General features: G+C 44.2%; 2 protein-coding genes across 3 annotated transcripts in view; both read left to right on the top strand.

Annotated features, from left to right (window-relative positions):
• Positions 1–1338: 1338 nt before the first annotated feature.
• On the top strand, positions 1339–13887 carry hjv (hemojuvelin BMP co-receptor). Of its 2 annotated transcripts, XM_085423965.1 has the most exons (6): positions 1339–2190; positions 2635–2880; positions 5932–5982; positions 9052–9171; positions 11663–12201; positions 12572–13887. In XM_085423965.1, the coding sequence occupies exons 4-6, from the start codon at positions 9093–9095 to the stop codon at positions 13196–13198; spliced, it is 1245 nt and encodes a 414-aa protein (XP_085280091.1). In that variant the 5' UTR covers positions 1339–2190; positions 2635–2880; positions 5932–5982; positions 9052–9092; the 3' UTR covers positions 13199–13887. The 2 variants fall into 2 exon arrangements, with proteins under 2 accessions (XP_085280091.1, XP_085280090.1); XM_085423964.1 differs by lacking the exon at positions 1339–2190 and having other exon boundaries at positions 2649–2880; positions 11657–12201.
• A 138-nt stretch (positions 13888–14025) lies between these two features.
• The window catches only part of LOC146659972 (uncharacterized), a 7045-nt gene continuing 2644 nt past the window's right edge, over positions 14026–18426 (top strand). Inside the window, exon 1 of the mRNA XM_085423975.1 lies at positions 14026–17279. Within this exon, the coding sequence (XP_085280101.1) occupies position 17279 (1 nt within the window). The 5' untranslated portion in view covers positions 14026–17278. The remainder of the gene's footprint in view (positions 17280–18426) is intronic.

The raw sequence follows: 18426 nt of genomic DNA, 5'->3' as shown, positions 1-18426 counted from the left end.
AATCAGCCTTTGTTTTCCCAACAAGCTGTTTGATATCACAGCGACGCAAGTGCAGCCTCGTCTCTGCCGCACAGCTTTGCTGTCACTCTGATGACGTAAAGGCAGCGTCACTCTAATGACGTGAAAGCTGTCTGCGTCTCCAAACAAGCTAAACACTTTGCTCAGGCTAAATATCCACCACGTCTCATCGTTGCTCTTAAGCTTTGGGAGCTATTTCAGTCAGGCGGCCTCATCACTGGAAATGAAACGATAAAAGCTTTTTGTTTAAGCTTTTAAACTTCGTAACAACGTGGAGGACAAAACTGTGGGTTAGCTCGTGATTTGTAATCTACCTCGTCTCTGAGCTCCAGCGCTGCTTTTGCTCTCTCGCTGGCCTGGAGGGGAGGGGGCGGGGTCGTGACCCCTGGGCCGGGGAGGCCGGGACGAGTGCAATATTGGAGGGGAGATATGACAACAGCGCACCACATCCCGGACCTGCCCGACCCCGGGAGGAAACTCGCCACACACCCTGAAACGCACAGCCGTGTTTCCGTGACTACAGAGGATATTACATCATAGCTGACATTGTTGAACAAGCTCATTTTAATAACCTCGTAATCCTAATCTCTCCTCAGACTAAACCCTGATGCACACTTTGCTTTCAACACACAAAGTTTGGATTACTGCATGTAATAATAGTAATTGTATACAACTCAGAAATGCATGCATCTGAGTAGCAATATTATGCAGTATTATTTTGTTTAAAGCTACACGTTAATTTTAAGATTGTTGTACATTTATCAGGTTTTATTTGTTTGTTTTTAATTTTTAACCAAACACAAAACATTCAGCTGCCAGTAATACAACTTATAACTTATTTATCGTCCATTAGTTATCATGACTTTACAGAAAGTTACAGGTAAATAAGAGAAAAGTAAAGTTAGGATTGCGATTCCGCATGTGACACATAAGGGATCTTCACAGGATTTATGTGTGTGTGTGAAGGTTACACACGTCTTTCTTTAAAGTTGTCTGTGGAACACATGTCGCTATCTTTAATTTATTTTAAACGGTAACACTGAGGAAAAACACAGCTGAAAACAAGTTTTACACTTTTGTACCTTGATAAATACACTTGTACTTAACAACTTGTTCTTTTAGTTAAACATCTTCCAGCGAAAGATGTTATAAAAACTAAATGAACATGTTATACAGAAAATGATGAGTTTTATATTCAATGCAAAAAGTCATTTTCCGATTGGACATAAACATTTATAAACATTTAGCCATCACAATTATATTATAACAAACTAATGAAGTAGAACCCCCCCCCCCCCCCCCCCCCCCCCCTAAAAATGTAGAGCAGCCACTCAGATACTGATGATTAAAAAGCGTTTGATAAAAACGCACTTTTTCTGGCGGGTATAGAGTTTCCTTTCAGCTGTTTGTGATTCAGCTGACCCATCCGCGGTTAGGAGCTCCTGGATGTCCTGGATGTTTAACATTTCGCCTCTGAGGTTCACAGAGACGCGAGTCATGACGAGTGTTTAAAAGGTTCCGCTTCTCCCTCCTGACGTGATTTTACCAGATCATCGTCACATGCTGACGTGATGAGTTCAGGTTCTTGTGATAAAAGCGAAAACGAAGAAGAGCTCACCTCTGTGCAGCCTCCCTCTGCCTGTCCATGTCGCCTTGTTGTTTCAGGTCTGTGGAGGGTCCCAGTCAGTCAGTGCTGGTTTTAATCCGAACCCCCACCCACACCCACAAACCCCCACTTCTAAACACTAACAAAGGCTCTGGGAGCTGCTCAGTGAGGCGTAGAGGGGCCCCGCTTCACGCTTAAAGGGCCAACAACTTAACCTGGGAAGCCCTGCGGCAGCGTCCATCTGCACTCGCTTACATCCTCGTTCACACTCGCAGAACTTCACCCAGGGCCGATGGAGCAGGAGCCAATCACCTGTGTTTACCTGCAGACGCAGTGTTTGATTGTAGCTCCCACCTGCCTAAGCTCTGACGTCATCAGCCGCAAGTCTGAATGACGATGACATTAAAACAGCAGCAGGTGATTTTCTGCATCCTCAAAGTGACAGTGCTGCCCCCTGCTGCCGCTACGTGGAACCGCGTTTGCCCCCAGCACCACCGGCCCTCCCCCTCATTACCCTCACAGGGGTGGCCTGTTGTGTCCCCAGCTAGCTGACCCCCTAGCAGCAGGTATGTCTACATTAAAACACTTTATACTTTTTCTTCCTCGACTAATCTGCATAATAAAGATATCGTACTCCATATGGTTAATGTTAAAGCTTACTTTAAAATAAAATGTATTTTAAACACTTTGTACTGTAGTAAAATTATACTTCTTTCACTGCATTGTACAAAAAGAAGCTTAAAGTCTTGTGCAGCCACTTTTCATATTCTACATCTAATGCTCTATCTACATATGTCAGCCACACATATGCATGCTTATAAAGATGTGAAAAAAGGAACAGCAAGTAAAACAGCAGCAGGATGCAAATAGAGTTTGACTTATGGAGGTCTGAAATATAAATAAACTGTCGCTGTGTGTGTGTGTGTGTGTGTGTGTGTGTGTGTGTGTGTGTGCGTGTGTGTGTGTGTGTGTGTGTGTGTGTGCGTGTGTGCGTGTGCGCGCGAGGACAGTTGTCGTGCAGCAGGTGGTTGTTGCAGACTTATTTAGGAACAACTGAAGCTCCCAGTGTGAACGCACCACAAGTTCCAGACCAGGACCTGGGGTGGGTCGATCCTCAGACACTAACCTGGACTGAGTCTGAGATCTGAGTCGAGTCTAGGAGAGTTTTGGACCGAGACCTTTAGCAGCAGGTTCAGGAGCTCGGATCGATTTCCCTTCGATAAACTGCAGACATGGACGGACAGAACCGGCAGAAGGTAAGAGACAAAAAACAAAGTACATAATTAGAAAATTACAAACTTGGATCAGATTTTTATTATTATTTGTTAGGATTTTACCTGAGGCTGTATCGCTAATTTACCTTCAACATAAAGAATATAAAATCATTGTGTGTTTTCAGCAGCATTTGAATATTTATGGTTTAGTATCACCTCTAACACTTCCAGACGTCACAGAACAGAGTTTTTCTTACACTGAAGAAACCACCTACATGTAGTTTTGGACTGTAATATGAATTATGGAAAACTTTTTGTTCACACCTCTAGCAAATTTCATTTCAGGCTCTAAAAGTATAAAAAATATAGAATTATGTTTTTCTTCTTTTGGCTATGGTAAATGGCCTGTATTTATATAGCGCTTTACTTGGTCCTAAGGACCCCAAAGCGCTTTACACATCCAGTCATCCACCCATTCACACACTGGTGATGGCAGCTACATTGTAGCCACAGCCACCCTGGGGCGCACTGACAGAGGCGAGGCTGCCGGACACTGGCGCCACCGGGCCCTCTGACCACCACCAGTAGGCAACGGCTGAAGTGTCTTGCCCAAGGACACAACGACCGGAGCTCAAACCGGCAACCTTCCTATTACAAGACGAACTGCCAACTCTTGAGCCACGATCGCCTTCATGGCTTAAGTGAGACTCTTTGTAGTTTCACCATCACGTTGGTGTAATTGTTAAACCCTGACACACTTTTTCACTTTTTGTTTGATGAATACAGTCTCGCAGAAGTGAATTCATGTGGTTTAATAATTAGCAGCTGCTGTCCAACAGAAAACACTTTAGTTACGCGATTTCACTGTAAACTGGTTGCGTGTGATTTCGCAGCACACCACAGTACTGCTATGAAAGCAGATATTGTCTGACTTCTCCAGAGTAGTTCCCCAAAGACTTTATCCAAATTATTTCTGTTTATTTACCAAAAGTGTTTTTAGTGCATTTGTCCAACAACAAAGACAAGAAAATTTTAATTACTATATTTCTTAATATTCTTATTTTAATCATGAGTTTTAAGGTAAACTGCTTTGGCGTACTTTCATAAGACATTTTATTCATTTGTGTATCACCAAAATGTACATTTTGTCAACTGCTTTTATTGTGAAAGGCAAGAACGTGAGGAAGCTTCTGGTATAGATTAAGCTGTGCCCCAACACAGCGGGCAGCTCTCTAACCCTTCAGTGTTGCTTTCTCTGTGCAGAGAGTCATTCACCCTGTTTCAAAGTTAGTGGCAGCTAGTAATGCTCACTGAGACGAGAGACACTGAAGAGCACAACAATCACATCCTTTGGATTTTTAAACCCGCCGGGTCACACAGACGTTACTCTGATGGCTATTAGAGGGTTGGTAAAGGTTGCGTTTTACATTCGGACACCAGCGATGAAAACGTGAGAAACACGAACAAATTACCTGTGACTCAGCCTGGGTGGAATTCTGTGACCAGTATGACCAGTGAGACTCATGCTCAAAAAATATTCCCAGTGTGTGTGTGTGTGTGCTCATACATATAAACTGCTCATATTGTGTGTGGGTATTTATAAGCCTGTGTGACTGTAACTCTGCAGAGCAACTGAGGTTTAAATTTAGCCTCACACTCCAAAACACACACACACAGTCACGTTTGCATTACTGGAAACACAGGACGCTGACCAGGAGCATTTGCAGCAGACCTAACGTTGCATATTAATATTAATGTATCGCATTAGACCTTAAACCGAGGACACACCTTCAGATTTAATCATTCACCTTATAGGGACTCGCTTATCAACAGGAGGTCGAGTCCTCACCATGCAGTTGTGTAAACAGACGAGTACAACAAGCTCACACACACACACACACACACACACACACACACACACACACACACACACACACACACACACAGCTGTTAAAGAGGGCTAAAGGTCAGCTGACAGCTGTCTGTCACCGTTCATGCTGGTCATTATTTTAAAGGACCAGTTCAGTGTTTTTATATAAATCCTTTGATTGACTGAGGATCAATTTCAAGCCCCCAAAGCTCAATTTAAAGACTGGAAATGCTGGAAACAGCCGGCATGCTCCCTGTTCAGCGTCACATATTTGGAACCTACCCGGGGGCCCCTGCTGAGGCCCCTCATTCCCACGTGTGTGTGTGTCCCAGTAACCAACTCCAGAGAGCAGTCTGGTCACCTTTCTGTAGTCACAGCCTTAGCGTCTCCCGGTCAGACCTGGTGACACCGTTATTCCTTATTTGCTGCTTTTATGAAGCACTGAAGTAGTTCCACATTTGTGCTGACTTCATGTGTTTGTGGAGGTTTTTGAACAAACTAGTTGCCTTCAGGTTGATCTGTGGTGGCAGCTAAAACCCAACGGAACAGGCAACAACATCAATCATTTATTGAGGTGTTCAACATATTTTTGACACTGCCTCCTGCTAACAGCACACGGGGACGACGTGTAGGCGACGGTCCGCAAAGTTCTGTGTGGAACCATCGCAGTAAGCCCCGCCCACTGACCGCTGCTGTTTGTTCTGTAGGAAAAAACACAGACAAACAGACAAGAGTCCATTTTACAGCGCAGAGAGAAAAAAAGGAGGCAGGTTGACCTGAATGAATCACTCGGGCTGAATATTTATCGTTCTTTTATTAATACTTAGATCTGCTTAACTTGGAGGAAACTGCAGAAACAGGATATTTAAGGATCTAAAGTAATTTTGTTATTGAGTTTATCAGTGAGGACCAACTCTGAGCAGGTAGGCCTCATATTAAAGCTTCTGACCAAATTTCACATCTTTAACTTCTTTATTCCACAAAAACTAGCGTGAAACAGATAAAAGTGATAAATCATCATTAATTAACAAAAGATAATCAGTTGCTTACATTTTTTAAGCAGCATTTGCATTGAACATATAAATAACGTTACAGTCTACAGTGAAAGTGTCGGTGCAGCTTCGGCTAAGTTGACCATGACATAAAAAAATCAATCAAAGGGTTGAAAAAATGTTAAAGAATCGTTCAGGTGATCACGAGTCATGTGACATTTGTGTGTGCAGGTTTTCTAATGGCTCCTGGAGAAGAAGGAGGTTCCAGCGAGCATCATGCAGGTGAGCTGAAGGTCCCGATGGTGGCGCTCTGTCACATCTGTGTTACTGTGAGAAAACAGTCACACGATTCCACAGAAAGTCAAAAAAAGGAATGTGACTCTTATGTTTTATCCTCAGATGTGTGAATCGCTGTTTGAAAAGATCCGTCTGTATATTGTTTAGAGGGGGGGAAACTCACACCGAAGGCCCCAAACATTGTTGCACAAGGCTCAAAATGTGTTGTTTTTTTCTGCTGTAAAAGTCGGGACACTTTCACAGAGGAGTCTTTGGTGGCTGACTCACAGTACAGGAACTGGTCATTCTTCCATTCCTGAGGTTTTCATGAATAGGATAAGATAACTCTTTGTTTCTGTTGCACAGTCATGCTTAGCACAATAGTACAATGGAACTGGAAAATGTCCCACGCTGGCATAAGCACAACTAAGCACAACAAACACAACAGAGGAATTTAAGTGGATTTGTCCAAGTGCAAGAAAGGTTTGAGCAAAAAAAAGTAATGATTTAATAAAAAATAAAAGAGTGAGTGAAAGTTTATTGCACATTATTATTGTTATTGTTATTGCCCACCCAAAAAGTCCAGGGATCTAGCCAATCAGGTCAGCTGTTAGCATTGATTAGGGCTGTCGCCCTGTTGTAAAAGCTGTCCTTGAGTCTGTTGGTCCGGGACCTCAGCAGCCTGAACCTCCAGCCAGACGGCAGCAGCGTAAACACCCGCTGTCCTGGGTGTGTGCAGTCCCGTAGGATGCTGCGTGTCCTCCTGAGACAGCGAGTGCTGCACAGGTCCTTCAGGGAGGGAAGAGGATGTTTTGGGCCATAATAATGATCCTCTTAAGTGCCTTTTTGTGTGCCATGGTGCAGCTGGAGAACCACACAGATGCAGGATGTCAGCACACTTTCATGGAGACGATCAGGTCAGAGAGGTATAATAATGGAAAATGCACAACATGAGGAAAGACGAGGAGAAAAAAGAACTCCCCCCAGACTGAGCTCCAACAGGGAGATCAGTTTGAGAACAGAAAAAAAAACACCACAGCGCATACAAAAAGCACATGACTATCATCTGAGAAGCTTCTTCAGTTCTAAGGTCAAATGGTGGAGAGTCCCAGATTTAAACCCAGTGGGAGTTTCCCCCCAAAGACGGACAAAGGACCCTCTGATGATCCTCCACCTAATCACATGAGCCAAGGGGTGAAAATGGGTGTGGGTCACAATCAGGTGAGCTCATTGTGAAACCTGGCCCCACCCTATCATGTGAATTCCTGAGGTCAGCTGGCCCAGGATGTGAGTGGGCGTTAAGGCGTCTGGGGAGGATCTCAAAACTGGATCATAGATGGCAGAGAGTTGGTGTCGTAAACCCCGCCTCTGTTCAAAGATGGTCGCTCACAGTGGACATAGATGCTTCTTTCACTCCTCTTTCAAACCATCTGTCCTCTCTGTCCAAAATGTGAACATTGGCATCCTCGAAAGAGTGACCTTTGACCTTTAGATGCAGATGGACTGCTGAGTCTTGTCCTGTGAAGTTTGTGTTTAGGAGTTTTGTCTTTCGGGTGAACCAGTTTTTGTCTGAGTGTGTTGCTGGGTCTGAAGTACACCAGGATGTCGTCATCTTCTTTTCTGTGCATCAGAAGAGAAGATCAGACACCAGCGAGGGAGGATAAGAACGACAGACTCAACAACACTGTCATCCCCTATGTAGCCGGTGTATCAGAGAAACTCAGGAGAGTTTTCTCCAAGCATGACATCCCAGTGCATTTGTTTTTTATGTCTATCTGAATTCTTGTTCACATGAATAGTTTATATAAAAGATGTCCAACTCAGAGACAAAAAGGCTGAAAGGAGGGATTCATGCCTGGAAGTAGGGCTGGGCGATATGGCCTAAAAGCCATATCGCGACATAATTTGAAGCACGTGCGGTAACGATATATATCGCAATATATTCTTTTCTTCTGTATAACGTATTTTCCACACTATAAGGACTTAAAATCCTTTAATTTTCTCAAAAATCGAGAGTGTTCCTTATGTATGAATTCTGGTTGTGCTTACTGACCTTGAACCGATTTTGGCTGCAGATTTTTGAAACTAATTCAAACGTACAGCTCTGTTATCACTTCTAACATAAAGACAGGAAACTAAACAGCAGTGGGTTTGCAGGGTTACTGAAGTTGGGCTACCTGGTATATAATGTTGTGCTACGTGATTGCTAGCGACACAGCTATGTTAGCATAACATTAGCACAGTGAAGCTGGAGGATGAACGCCAACTTTTTTCCACTCGATAAAAGTTAACGTGAGGGATTCTGGTGGTCAGGGACAAATGCAATCGCATAGCAGGATGCTGTACACGGGGCAAACTTCAGTCAGGAGAACAACTGAGAGCATTCATCCACAATACGAGGTTAGTTATTAATATACTGCAACAACATGGGAACAGAGCAGCTGTGAGAGAATTCAACATTAATGAATCGATGTTACGGAAGTGGAGGAAGCGCAGTTTTTGGCTTTCCCCATATTTCAAAAGTGCTTCACCTCTTTGCTGTGACCGTCGCCCGCCATAATTTGCAGATGATAATGGTTTTAGCCGCTGCGATGCTTTCAACCAAAACAGGCGCCGCTTGGTGACGTCATCAACATGCGCTATCGGGATAGAGCGATATAGTCAAAATCTCTGTCGTTGGCCAAATTTATATCGTTTTTATCATATATCGTGTATATCGCCCACCCCTACCTGGAAGTCAAAATTATGTTAGTGACTGGTTTCAGTCAACCACAGAATTAATACGAACTCTGATGATCAGTTTTAAAGAGAATGATGATTGCAATCAGACAGATGAACTCATGTGCAGTGAAATCACTGATGGACTGTAATATTTAATTATCACATGAGCCTGCCAGTGAATCATGCTGAGTAGCATCATGAGAGGGGAAGAGAGGTACCAGTTCCCACTCAGAGCATCATCATGATCAGAAATCCTTATCAGAGCAAACGAACCAGCTCATTTACAAGTGGAGGCGGGTTACAGGGTTTGGCTGCTAACAGGTGAGTGTGGCACATGTCTGTGGCATTTTTCAGACTGGTGCTGATTGACTGAACGACCTGCTGTGAGCCTGCTGATGGCGCTCTGGGCTGCCTTGCTGTGGAAGTGCTGGATCCACTTGACTCTGCTGCTCATCCAGGTTTCTTTACCTGAAGGTACACACACACACACACACACACACACACACACACACACACACACACACACACACAGAGATAAACAAAAGACTGCCCAGTACATTACAGACAAAACAGGAGAGTTCTTCATCTTGAGAGCCCAACAGGAAGTGGAAAGCCATTAGCGATAATAACCACAAACTGTTATTTTGATCCTTTAAATATTTATTTGCCAACATGTAAGAATATGGATTTTTAACCAGCAGCCTTTCAGCTGAGCATTAATCAATGCATGTCTCAGGTATCAGTCTTTAGCAGCAGCTTAGGGCCTTCAAAATAAAAGCTTCCCATTAGAGAGACAGAGTGCCAGTGGATTCTTAAAAGCTTGTGTTTTTCTCCTGAAGATTTATTTTTTGCTAGAATTTTCGGACTTTCCGAGCAACAACACCACTCCACACCTGCTCCAGAGCAGACTCTGTCATAGATCAGCATGTATGAAAGCACCACCTGCTGACCAGTTCTCCCGAAAATAGCAGAATTCCTGGAAGATCCATCAAACACGGATGTATGGCTGGAAATGCATCCCAAACAGTCTTTGTCTTAGATGCTCAGATGTGTCTGTATGCCTGTTGTTTTTTTAAATTTAACTGCAAGCAGTAAAGAGTTTTAAACCGCTGTGGTTAGCAAGAAGGTCTTGGGTTCAAATCCTTGTTTTGTGTGGCATGTACGGGTCCTCTCCCAGCCCCACAGTCCAAAGACATGCAGTTAGTGCGGTTAGGTTAATGGTGATTCTATACCAGGGGTCTCAAACTCAAATGAGCCGTGGGCCGCTGCTGGCACCGTCATCTCATTGGAGGACCACTTTAGTGCTTAAGTAGTACAAAAAATCAAACAAACAAGAAACCACCCACTGATATTTCCTGAAATGTAGTGTTTTGTTTGTTTGCTTCAAATAAATTTCAAATATTGTATAACACGACAAAACTGCAAACGTGAATTGTTTTCTCACTCCTTTTCTCAACTAACTGAAGCCTTTCACTGGTCCACCAACTAAACAAAGCTCCTTCTCCTCGTGGCAGCACTTCTATCATTTTGTTCGTACTTAACAAAATAAAAATGCAGACATCAGTGTACACATTAATCTGAACTAACACAGCCAATCCCTCAACATGTTTGTACTTTACTGTACCTCAGACAGGTGCGCGGCTCCGAGCCATAGTAAATGGCCTGTATTTGTATAGCGCTTTACTAGTCCCTAAGGACCCCAAAGCGCTTTACACATCCAGTCATCCATCCATTCACACACTGGTGATGGCAGCTACATTGTAGCCACAGCCGTCCTGACCACCACCAGTAGGCAACGGGTGAAGTGTCTTGCTCAAGGACACAACGACCGAGACCGACAACCTTCCGATTACAAGGCGAACTCCCAACTCTTGAGCCACGATCGCCACGGTAGTAAAGAGACCTCTGGCTAATACGTCGGGCTCGTAGCTGAAAACTAGCTTTACTTTGTTGTCTGGGTCAACTTTGCTAGCGAGAGACAGAGAGAGGCGTTGAAAGGCTGCTTATTGTTTCGGAGGAAAACACGAACACGGTGTACAGTCGAGTCTTAACAGCTTACTTACAGCTGGGCTCGTCAGGCTCTCTTCTTGGCTGCAGGTTATTATTATATTTACATGCTTCCAGCTCCCGTTTCTGCTCGGTGACAGCTCGTACTTTTCCTTTCTCTCCCTCCCTCGCTCACAGACACATAACAGCAGTCCATGCTCCCTGCAGCACGGACTACACTGCCCATGCCTGTAGCACTCTGCTCATATTGCCTTCATATTAATAGAATTTTTGAATAATGATTAAAAAAATATTTCTTCACACCAAGTAGAGGTTAAGGGAGCTGCAAGTGACCCGCGGCCGAGAGTTTGAGACCTGGACTGTCCATAGGTGTGAGTGTGAGTGCCCATTGTTGTCTTTCTCTCTCTGTTAGTGATGCGACCTGTCTGGTCTATTTACCATTTACCAAATCAAATTTCAAAGTAAGCTAGTCCTACATTTGAAATGTATTTTTATATTTATTCTTCACATCATTTCAGTCCAGAAAATGCTGAGACTGCAGTATTATTGTATTACAGGCTCCTGGAGACTAAACTAGGAAGCCAGTTCAGTACACCCAGGATAGCTTTTCCTTATTTGGCTTCACTTGCATGAAGCTGGTTTTCAGCAACCTCCAGAACTGTGACGGTAAAAGTCTAAAAGTCAATGTGGACGTGGCAAAACTTGCAGTTCCAGTGTCCACTTGTGTCTCCAGGGTCAACCCCGTATAAGAAGAAGCTACTTTGAGCTTCTCCTTTATTCACAAAGGATTGCCACAGCAGTTCTGATGTTCTCCCTGATGCAATTCCAGAGGGATTTGTATCTCCTTCCAGAATTTGCTGATCAGGCAAATGTGAAAACTGCTGCATGGTGGGAGCCCTAGTTCGAGTGTCCGTAAGCCTGTTTATGCTAAACACTTTCTCCTTCTTATCAGTTACAGCTTCCTGTCATATCCTGAGGTGTAACTCGGATTTTGTGGCTGCAACGCTGGACCTGGGCAGCAGCAGTAGTGGCAGCGGCGGCGGGGCAGCAGGAGGAGGAGCAGCAGCTGTCAGCAGGCAGGCGGCGAACGCCGGTTACTGCAGCGCCCTGCGCTCGTACGCCATGTGCACCAAGAGGCTGTCGCGAGCGTGTCGTGGTGACCTCGCTTACCACTCTGCGGTCCAAGGAATCGAAGATCTGCTCATCCAGCATCGCTGCCCCCGGGTCGGGCCCACGGCACAGCCCCGGGCCCCCCCTGCTGAAACGCTGTCGGGGGACACCTGCCTGTATGAGAGGAGCTTCTTCAGCAGGGAGGGGCAGACACCCGAATACCTGCACTGCAGCGTGTTCGGAGACCCGCACATCAGAACTTTCAACAATGACTTCCACACATGTGCCGTTCCGGGGGCGTGGCCTCTCATTGACAATGAGTATCTGTACGTACAAGCCACCAGCTCACCAGCCAGGGGAGGCATGTACGCCACAGTTCTCACCAAGGTGAGTGCTGACACTTACAGGAGCAGTCAAATGCACCATCAGCTTCTCATGTAAACCTCAACTTACGGTCAGGGGGGGGGATCCGAGCAGAGGGTGAGGTGGGGTACACCCTGCATGCCGTCAGTCTGCTGCAGGGCTGACCGATAGAGCGCCGTCGCATTGTGCTCAAACTACAGCCCAGTGCACAAAATGCAGTTTACTGTGAAAAGAGAGAAATGAATGTCAGACATGCTGAAAACTGACAAAATGTCCGAATAACAGCAAATAAAAATGTAACAGTGAGCAGAAATAAACATTTACGACCCCAAAATGAAAATAATCACAGAGCTATTATGGAAAACGGCATTTAACGTCTTCTTTTTCCTCTCAGATCACCATCATCTTCAAGAACTGGCGTCAGTGTATCGACCAGCAGCTGTACCAGGCCGAACTGGACAACGTCCCCGCCGCCTTCGCTGACGGCTCGATGTGGAGCGGCGAGTGGCGAGGTCATCGCAGCCTCACGGTTCGGTCTCTGAATCCCGGCCGGCACGCCGAGATCCGAGCGGTGCACGTCGGCACGGTCTTGGTGGTGCGTCAGAGCGGCCGCTCGCTCGGCCTCTCAGTCCTCTCGCCACGTGGCGTCGTTGAGGCGTTCAGGCCTGAGCAGGACCTCCAGCTGTGCGTGTGGGGCTGCCCCCCCTCCCAGAGACTCAACACGCTTCACCCACCACCATCAGACCCTTTGATGTCCACCGCCATCAGCGCTGAGGACCACTGCGCGGCTCTGCTTCCAGCTCGAGACGTCTACTATCAGGCCTGCGTGTTCGACCTGATCGCCAGCGGAGACCTGAACTCCAGCATGGCCGCTGTCAGTGCACTGCAGGATGCCCAAACCATGATCCCAGACAGGGAGGGGGTTCACCTGCTACTGGTTGGATCTTCAGGGCACACACGACCTCACCTCACGCTGCTGCTGCTGCTGCTTAGCATTTTGGGAACTCTTAGCAGGCCCTGAGAAACAGGAAGTGACCTCAGACTGTGAAGCTGAAGGAAATGTTTGGAAAATTTCCCAAACACAGCACCTGGAAGAGGACCTAAACGTGACGTCCCAGACGCTGACATCACTGCTGACACCTGAAGCTGGTTTCATGGTCCCACAGAGGAAGCTCCCGTGCGGGCGTGGCCCGTCTGCCTGTCTTTGTGCTGTTGTTGGTCCGTTAGCTAGCCACGGAGAAAAGTCAAGCTCTAAAACACAAAGAGCTGAATTGAAACTGAGAGTGTCACTGCAGCCTGTTTGTTTCGCTCTTTGAACTTTATGCTACGGTTCTCCCGTTAAACTCTTTTTTCACTCCCTCTTGTATCCAGACCAGTCGACATTAGGCAGTTACTCACATCATGTAATTTCAGCATTGCACTACATCTTGGAGGACTGCATGGAAGTGTGTCTACCGTGGATGAAAACCCCACAGAGACATTTGTGGGACCATAAAACCAGCAGATGGCGTCCTGATGGTGACAGTCTGGATGGAACGGAGCCGCTTGGAAACTTTCCGGGGCCGCAGACTTTAATCGGAGCCCCGAATGTTTGTGGATCACTGCAGCTGATCCAGAACCTTAAAAAAATCTGTGTGCAAAAGAAAAAAGAAATTCATTTAGCTGCTAATTAACAATCTGATAATAAAGATTTCCTCGTGAAATGTTGAATAGTTTGTGATTTTGTTTTATTTTGATGTTCCAGTGCAGTACAAGAGCACTTCGCTCTCGCTCTGCAGGCCTACTTGTTGTTCCTAGAGTATTTAAAAGTAGAATGGGAGGCAGAGCCTTCAGTTTTCAGGCCCCTCTTCTGTGGAACCAGCTTCCAGTTTGGATTCAGGAGACAGACACTATCTCTACTTTCAAGATTAGGCTTCAAACTTTCCTTTTTGCTAAAGCATATAGTTGGGCTGGACCAGGTGACCCTGAATCCTCCCTTAGTTATGCTGCAATAGACGCAGGCTGCCGGGGAGTCCCATGATGCACATGAGTAGTTCTTCTTTACTCACTGCATGTGATCTGAGTTATTTTTCATCTCTGGCTCTCTTCTGCTGCGAGTCTTTGTCTGCTTTTACTATTTAGACAAACGGCATCAAATGAAGTTCAGACGAGACAGTTTCAGCTGCTCTACCACCATGAACTGAAATGTCCTGATGCAAAACATTGAACCCAAATTTCCATCAACTCCACTCCTGATGTGTTTGTGGCTGAATGAGGACCCAGGATAAAAAAGAAGCCCTTTGTTACCCCGGTTCTTTTTTTTACTGTTTGTTCAGTAAACCTCCCCCGGAGCTTGGAGGACTGCACTGCAGTGTGTCTACTTTGGGTGAAAATCAGAAGCTCTATTTCCTGAGAAACCTCAGGAAAATTAATACCAGATAAACCTTTATTAGTCCCACGAGTGGGAAATGTTTTGATCACGGTTACAATTTAAGAGCAGCAAAGATTAAGAAACAGAAGAACAGCAACAATAGAATAAGATTAGAAATAATATCATACTATACAAAACAAAATAGAATACATTAAAAATAACATCCGTCAAAAGCTGCCAGTGTCCTGCTATCGATGTTTATCGAGAGCATCCTGTGCTACTGCCTCTGTGTGCGGGTCCCCAGCTGCACAGCAGGAACTCGGCTGTTCCTCTGGAGCAACACCCAAATGCAGCCATCAGGCAAAAGATACAGGATCTAAATAGCAGCTTTGAATTACAAGTCATTTCCTCCAATTCAGTCTCACAAATACTGCGCAGACATCGTGTTTATGACTCTTGCGTATTGGATTCTTTTGTAATTATATTCAAACTGTTTCTCTTGACTCTGCAGGGACTGCACTTTATTTTGTTGACAATAAAGATCGTTTAAATCTTCCTGTTTGCAGCGCAGCAAAAGCGATCCACAGTAAATTCACCGAGGAGATCACGAGTGTGGAGACGCAGACGTGCTGTCGACATCTCGTTGTCTTTCTGTCTCACTTTGGGTTTTTTCTAGCGACAGAGTCTCTCTCTGCTTGCTTTGCATCTTTTTGTGTGTCTTTGGATTCTTTCACGTTCCCGGAGGAGCCACCAGCCGAAGTGCTCGCACACAGCTGCAGTGGCCTGAAAACAAAGAGAGTGTAAGAGTGTGCTTCAGTGTAAGAATAGCAGGGGACAGGTCCTGGTCACAGAGGCAGAGACACACGGGGTTGTTATGTGTTTGTCTGAAACATTATGAAGCTAAAAGCCTCAGACTTCCAAAGAATCACATCCAAGCAGGGAAAATGACGACATGGCATTCCAGCAGCCTGAAACGTTTCCTCTACAAATTTAAATGTAATTTCATCATCACTCAGATCTGATTAATCGCTGAATCAGAGTAATGTTGAACAGAAGTTCACAGCAAACCGAGCAGGATGACTGAGTGAGCTGCATCACGTTCGTGCCCACCACAAAAAGCTGCAGTAAAAGTGAAGTGCTTGTAAACCCTCATTTCCAAGGAAAAGCTACTTTAAAATCACAAAGTGAAAGGGAACGTGGGTCAAACAACGTGACTCACCATGAGAAAACAAAGACACACAATGAATTAATAAGCAGGCTGGATTATTCAGGGGTTATTCAAACAGTCAGCAAAGTCCTGCGAGTATAATCCAGGATGTTCATGTCAAATGTGTCAGTTTAAAAAGAAAAATGGTGACACTTTTATTTTTCTTCTTCATAATTTTACTTCATTTGTTTTTTTAAAGATTTTTTGTCATAATTTCATTTCAGGCTGATGATCCACCTTCATTTAATCAGAAGTGAACATGAACCTGGACCCAAATCACCCTGCAGCCATCTTTCAACACTTACTGTAAGTTTTCAAACTGTCTCACAAAGCCGACAGCCCTGCTCCTCGCTCTCTTTTAGGGGAGCGCTGACGCAATCCCAAGCTGAGACATCTAATCTCTCCAGCATTCCTGAGGTCTTTTCCTCAGACGTATGACTTATTTCCAAATTTGGATCCGCTGAGCCTGCAGGTGTTCATTCGAGGACTGAAAAACTTCACGACCGCCCAAATGTTCATTATTTGCATAAAACAGCGCTCTGATCACATTTTTGGTGCTACTGTAGCAAAGCTCTGCAGACACTCCTCTACTTGTCCTCTACTTGGGGCAAAAATTCCTTTCCACTATTTTTCAGCTCCCTATATGCTTTTTTTTACTATTAAAAAGCCCTAAAGGCAACTTTTTTCCAGCTTCATCATTTCCTGTGATGGTGACTATATTGTCGTGTATATGTAATACATAAACACGCTCCATCCATTCTCTTCCGCTTATCCTGTTTCAGCTGTCTTAGGGCGAGAGGCGCGGTACAGCTGGACAGCTCACCAGCCTGTCACATAGACGCAGACAGCCATCCACACTGTGCCGCCTGCACTTAAACACTATTAATAAAATAAATCCCTGCATGCGTGCAGTGTGAAGTGTTTTTGAATGTCAGTGACACTAGAAATGCCAGTCCACTTACCAAGTGCAGCAAACAGTGGTTTGCAAAACGTGTGAATGAAATGTGTGAATTTTAAGGCTTTCAAATATTGTCCAATCAGCATTTTCTCTGAAAGCATGTCTTTATGTGCCATGTACGATATTCTCTACTAGAAGAGTGAAAAAAGTATTAAAGTATTGTTTTCCTTTTACATCCCTGTGCCTGTGCTTTGTGGTTATTTAATGTATGTATGAGTAAGTGCCTCACTACAAGTATGAAACGCAGAGTTATTGTGAAATGTGAATAATAAGGAAGATCAGGAAATCCCCTTATTTAATGATGTGATATAACGTGCAGGCAGGAAACACCTTCAGTGTAACTCTGACTCAGCTCTGAGAGTCTCCAGATTGTCCTGGAAAGTGACTTAGCAGAAAAAAAAACTGATGTCAAACCTTCTGAGAAGCGAGCCGACGGCTTCCTCGGAATCTGCTTCAACACACGACGGACGGAGCTTAAATATGAGCATCAGGAGCATGAAGACCTCACATCACAGCCTCCACAGGACAGGACCACAGACCAGAGGAGCAGGGACCAAACTGAAGTCTGGACCATCACAGGATAACAAGTCAGTTTTAAATGTCTTCCTTACCTTTGCTTACCTTTTATTTCAAACATTTAAAACTAGTATTCTTGATATTTTTGCACCATTTTTTAGAGTTTGTGCTTGAATTTCAATATTTGTCTGCCAACTAAATGCATGTCTATTCCCAGCAGCTGGGATAAGCTGCACAGCTAAACATCTGCATGCTTGAACAAGCAGAAATACCTGAAATGAATGTAAAAGAAACAATGGCAAAAAGGAAAGCGCTCGAAGGTAAATCAGGAGAATGATACAGAAGGGCAAAAACTAAGAATTGATTTAATGGAGCTTATTATTATTATTATTATTATCTCAAAAAGATGCTGTCATGCACAAGAAGTGTGTGCAGTTTTCCCAGTGACAGGCACTGTTATATAAAGTATGTGAGATCTTGGTGTAGTTTGAAATGCCCTGATCGTTGCTTAGAATAAACATTAAATGAAAATATGTGATACAGTCATCAGTGGTCACCTATATGTGCAAAGTGGTTCCATCAGTTTTTGGATTCATGATGACAAATAAACTGGTTTTCATTAGCAAATATCTGAGGCTGCTTTGATTAGAAAATGATTTAAAGAAAATAAGAATATTGTGCCACCAGTGTTTAAATGCACACTGAGTTGGTGTTTGCTGTGGATTCTTGGAATCTCATTGTGGAATACGAAACGAATTATTATTTGAATGAAGTCTGAAAAAGGCCGAACAGATTCTTTGATTTAGGAGACATGAAGTTTGGGGAGAGTCAAACTTTGACTTCGTGACTTTCTGATTTCATTATTGAGCCTGGAATTACTCAGATTACACGATATATTTTATAAGCCTGACACTGAAACTAAAAACTAAAAAAAATTCTTTCACTTTAATTTCCGCAGCACAGAAAAGTTTGTGCTTTTCTTTTGGTGGAGTTTTTGCAAAACACTTCAGAAATCCGACAAATAATTCCTCTACACTTTATAGATTTATGGTTTATTTGGAAGGAGGTAAAAACGTCCATTTGCTTTGTATTTTTCCACTTTTTGTGTTTTGAATATGAAGCGAGATTAAAGTTGGTCTTTTTTAATCTGACAGGTGCAGCAATGTCACCGAATTATTTTTTAATTATTTGAAAATTTCACATTTACTAACAACCTGA

Source organism: Rhamphochromis longiceps, linkage group LG11 (genome assembly GCF_057381845.1).
Source record: "Rhamphochromis longiceps isolate RC_006_pf linkage group LG11, R_longiceps_female_GT1.1, whole genome shotgun sequence".
In the NCBI taxonomy this organism is placed as follows: Eukaryota; Metazoa; Chordata; class Actinopteri; order Cichliformes; family Cichlidae; genus Rhamphochromis; species Rhamphochromis longiceps.
The sequence above is the reverse complement of the archived record's forward strand: the minus strand, read 5'-3'. Positions and strand labels throughout refer to the sequence as shown.

What these genes read in the sequence shown, in the direction of transcription:
- hjv (XM_085423964.1), top strand. Translation starts at nt 9,093, where the DNA reads ATGGCGCTCTGGGCTGCCTTGCTGTGGAAGTGCTGGATCCACTTGACT. An exon ending in CCAGGTTTCTTTACCTGAAG is followed by an intron (nt 9,172 to 11,656) that starts GTACACACACAC and finishes CCTTCTTATCAG; the next exon opens with TTACAGCTTCCTGTCATATC. An exon ending in ACGCCACAGTTCTCACCAAG is followed by an intron (nt 12,202 to 12,571) that starts GTGAGTGCTGAC and finishes TTTTCCTCTCAG; the next exon opens with ATCACCATCATCTTCAAGAA.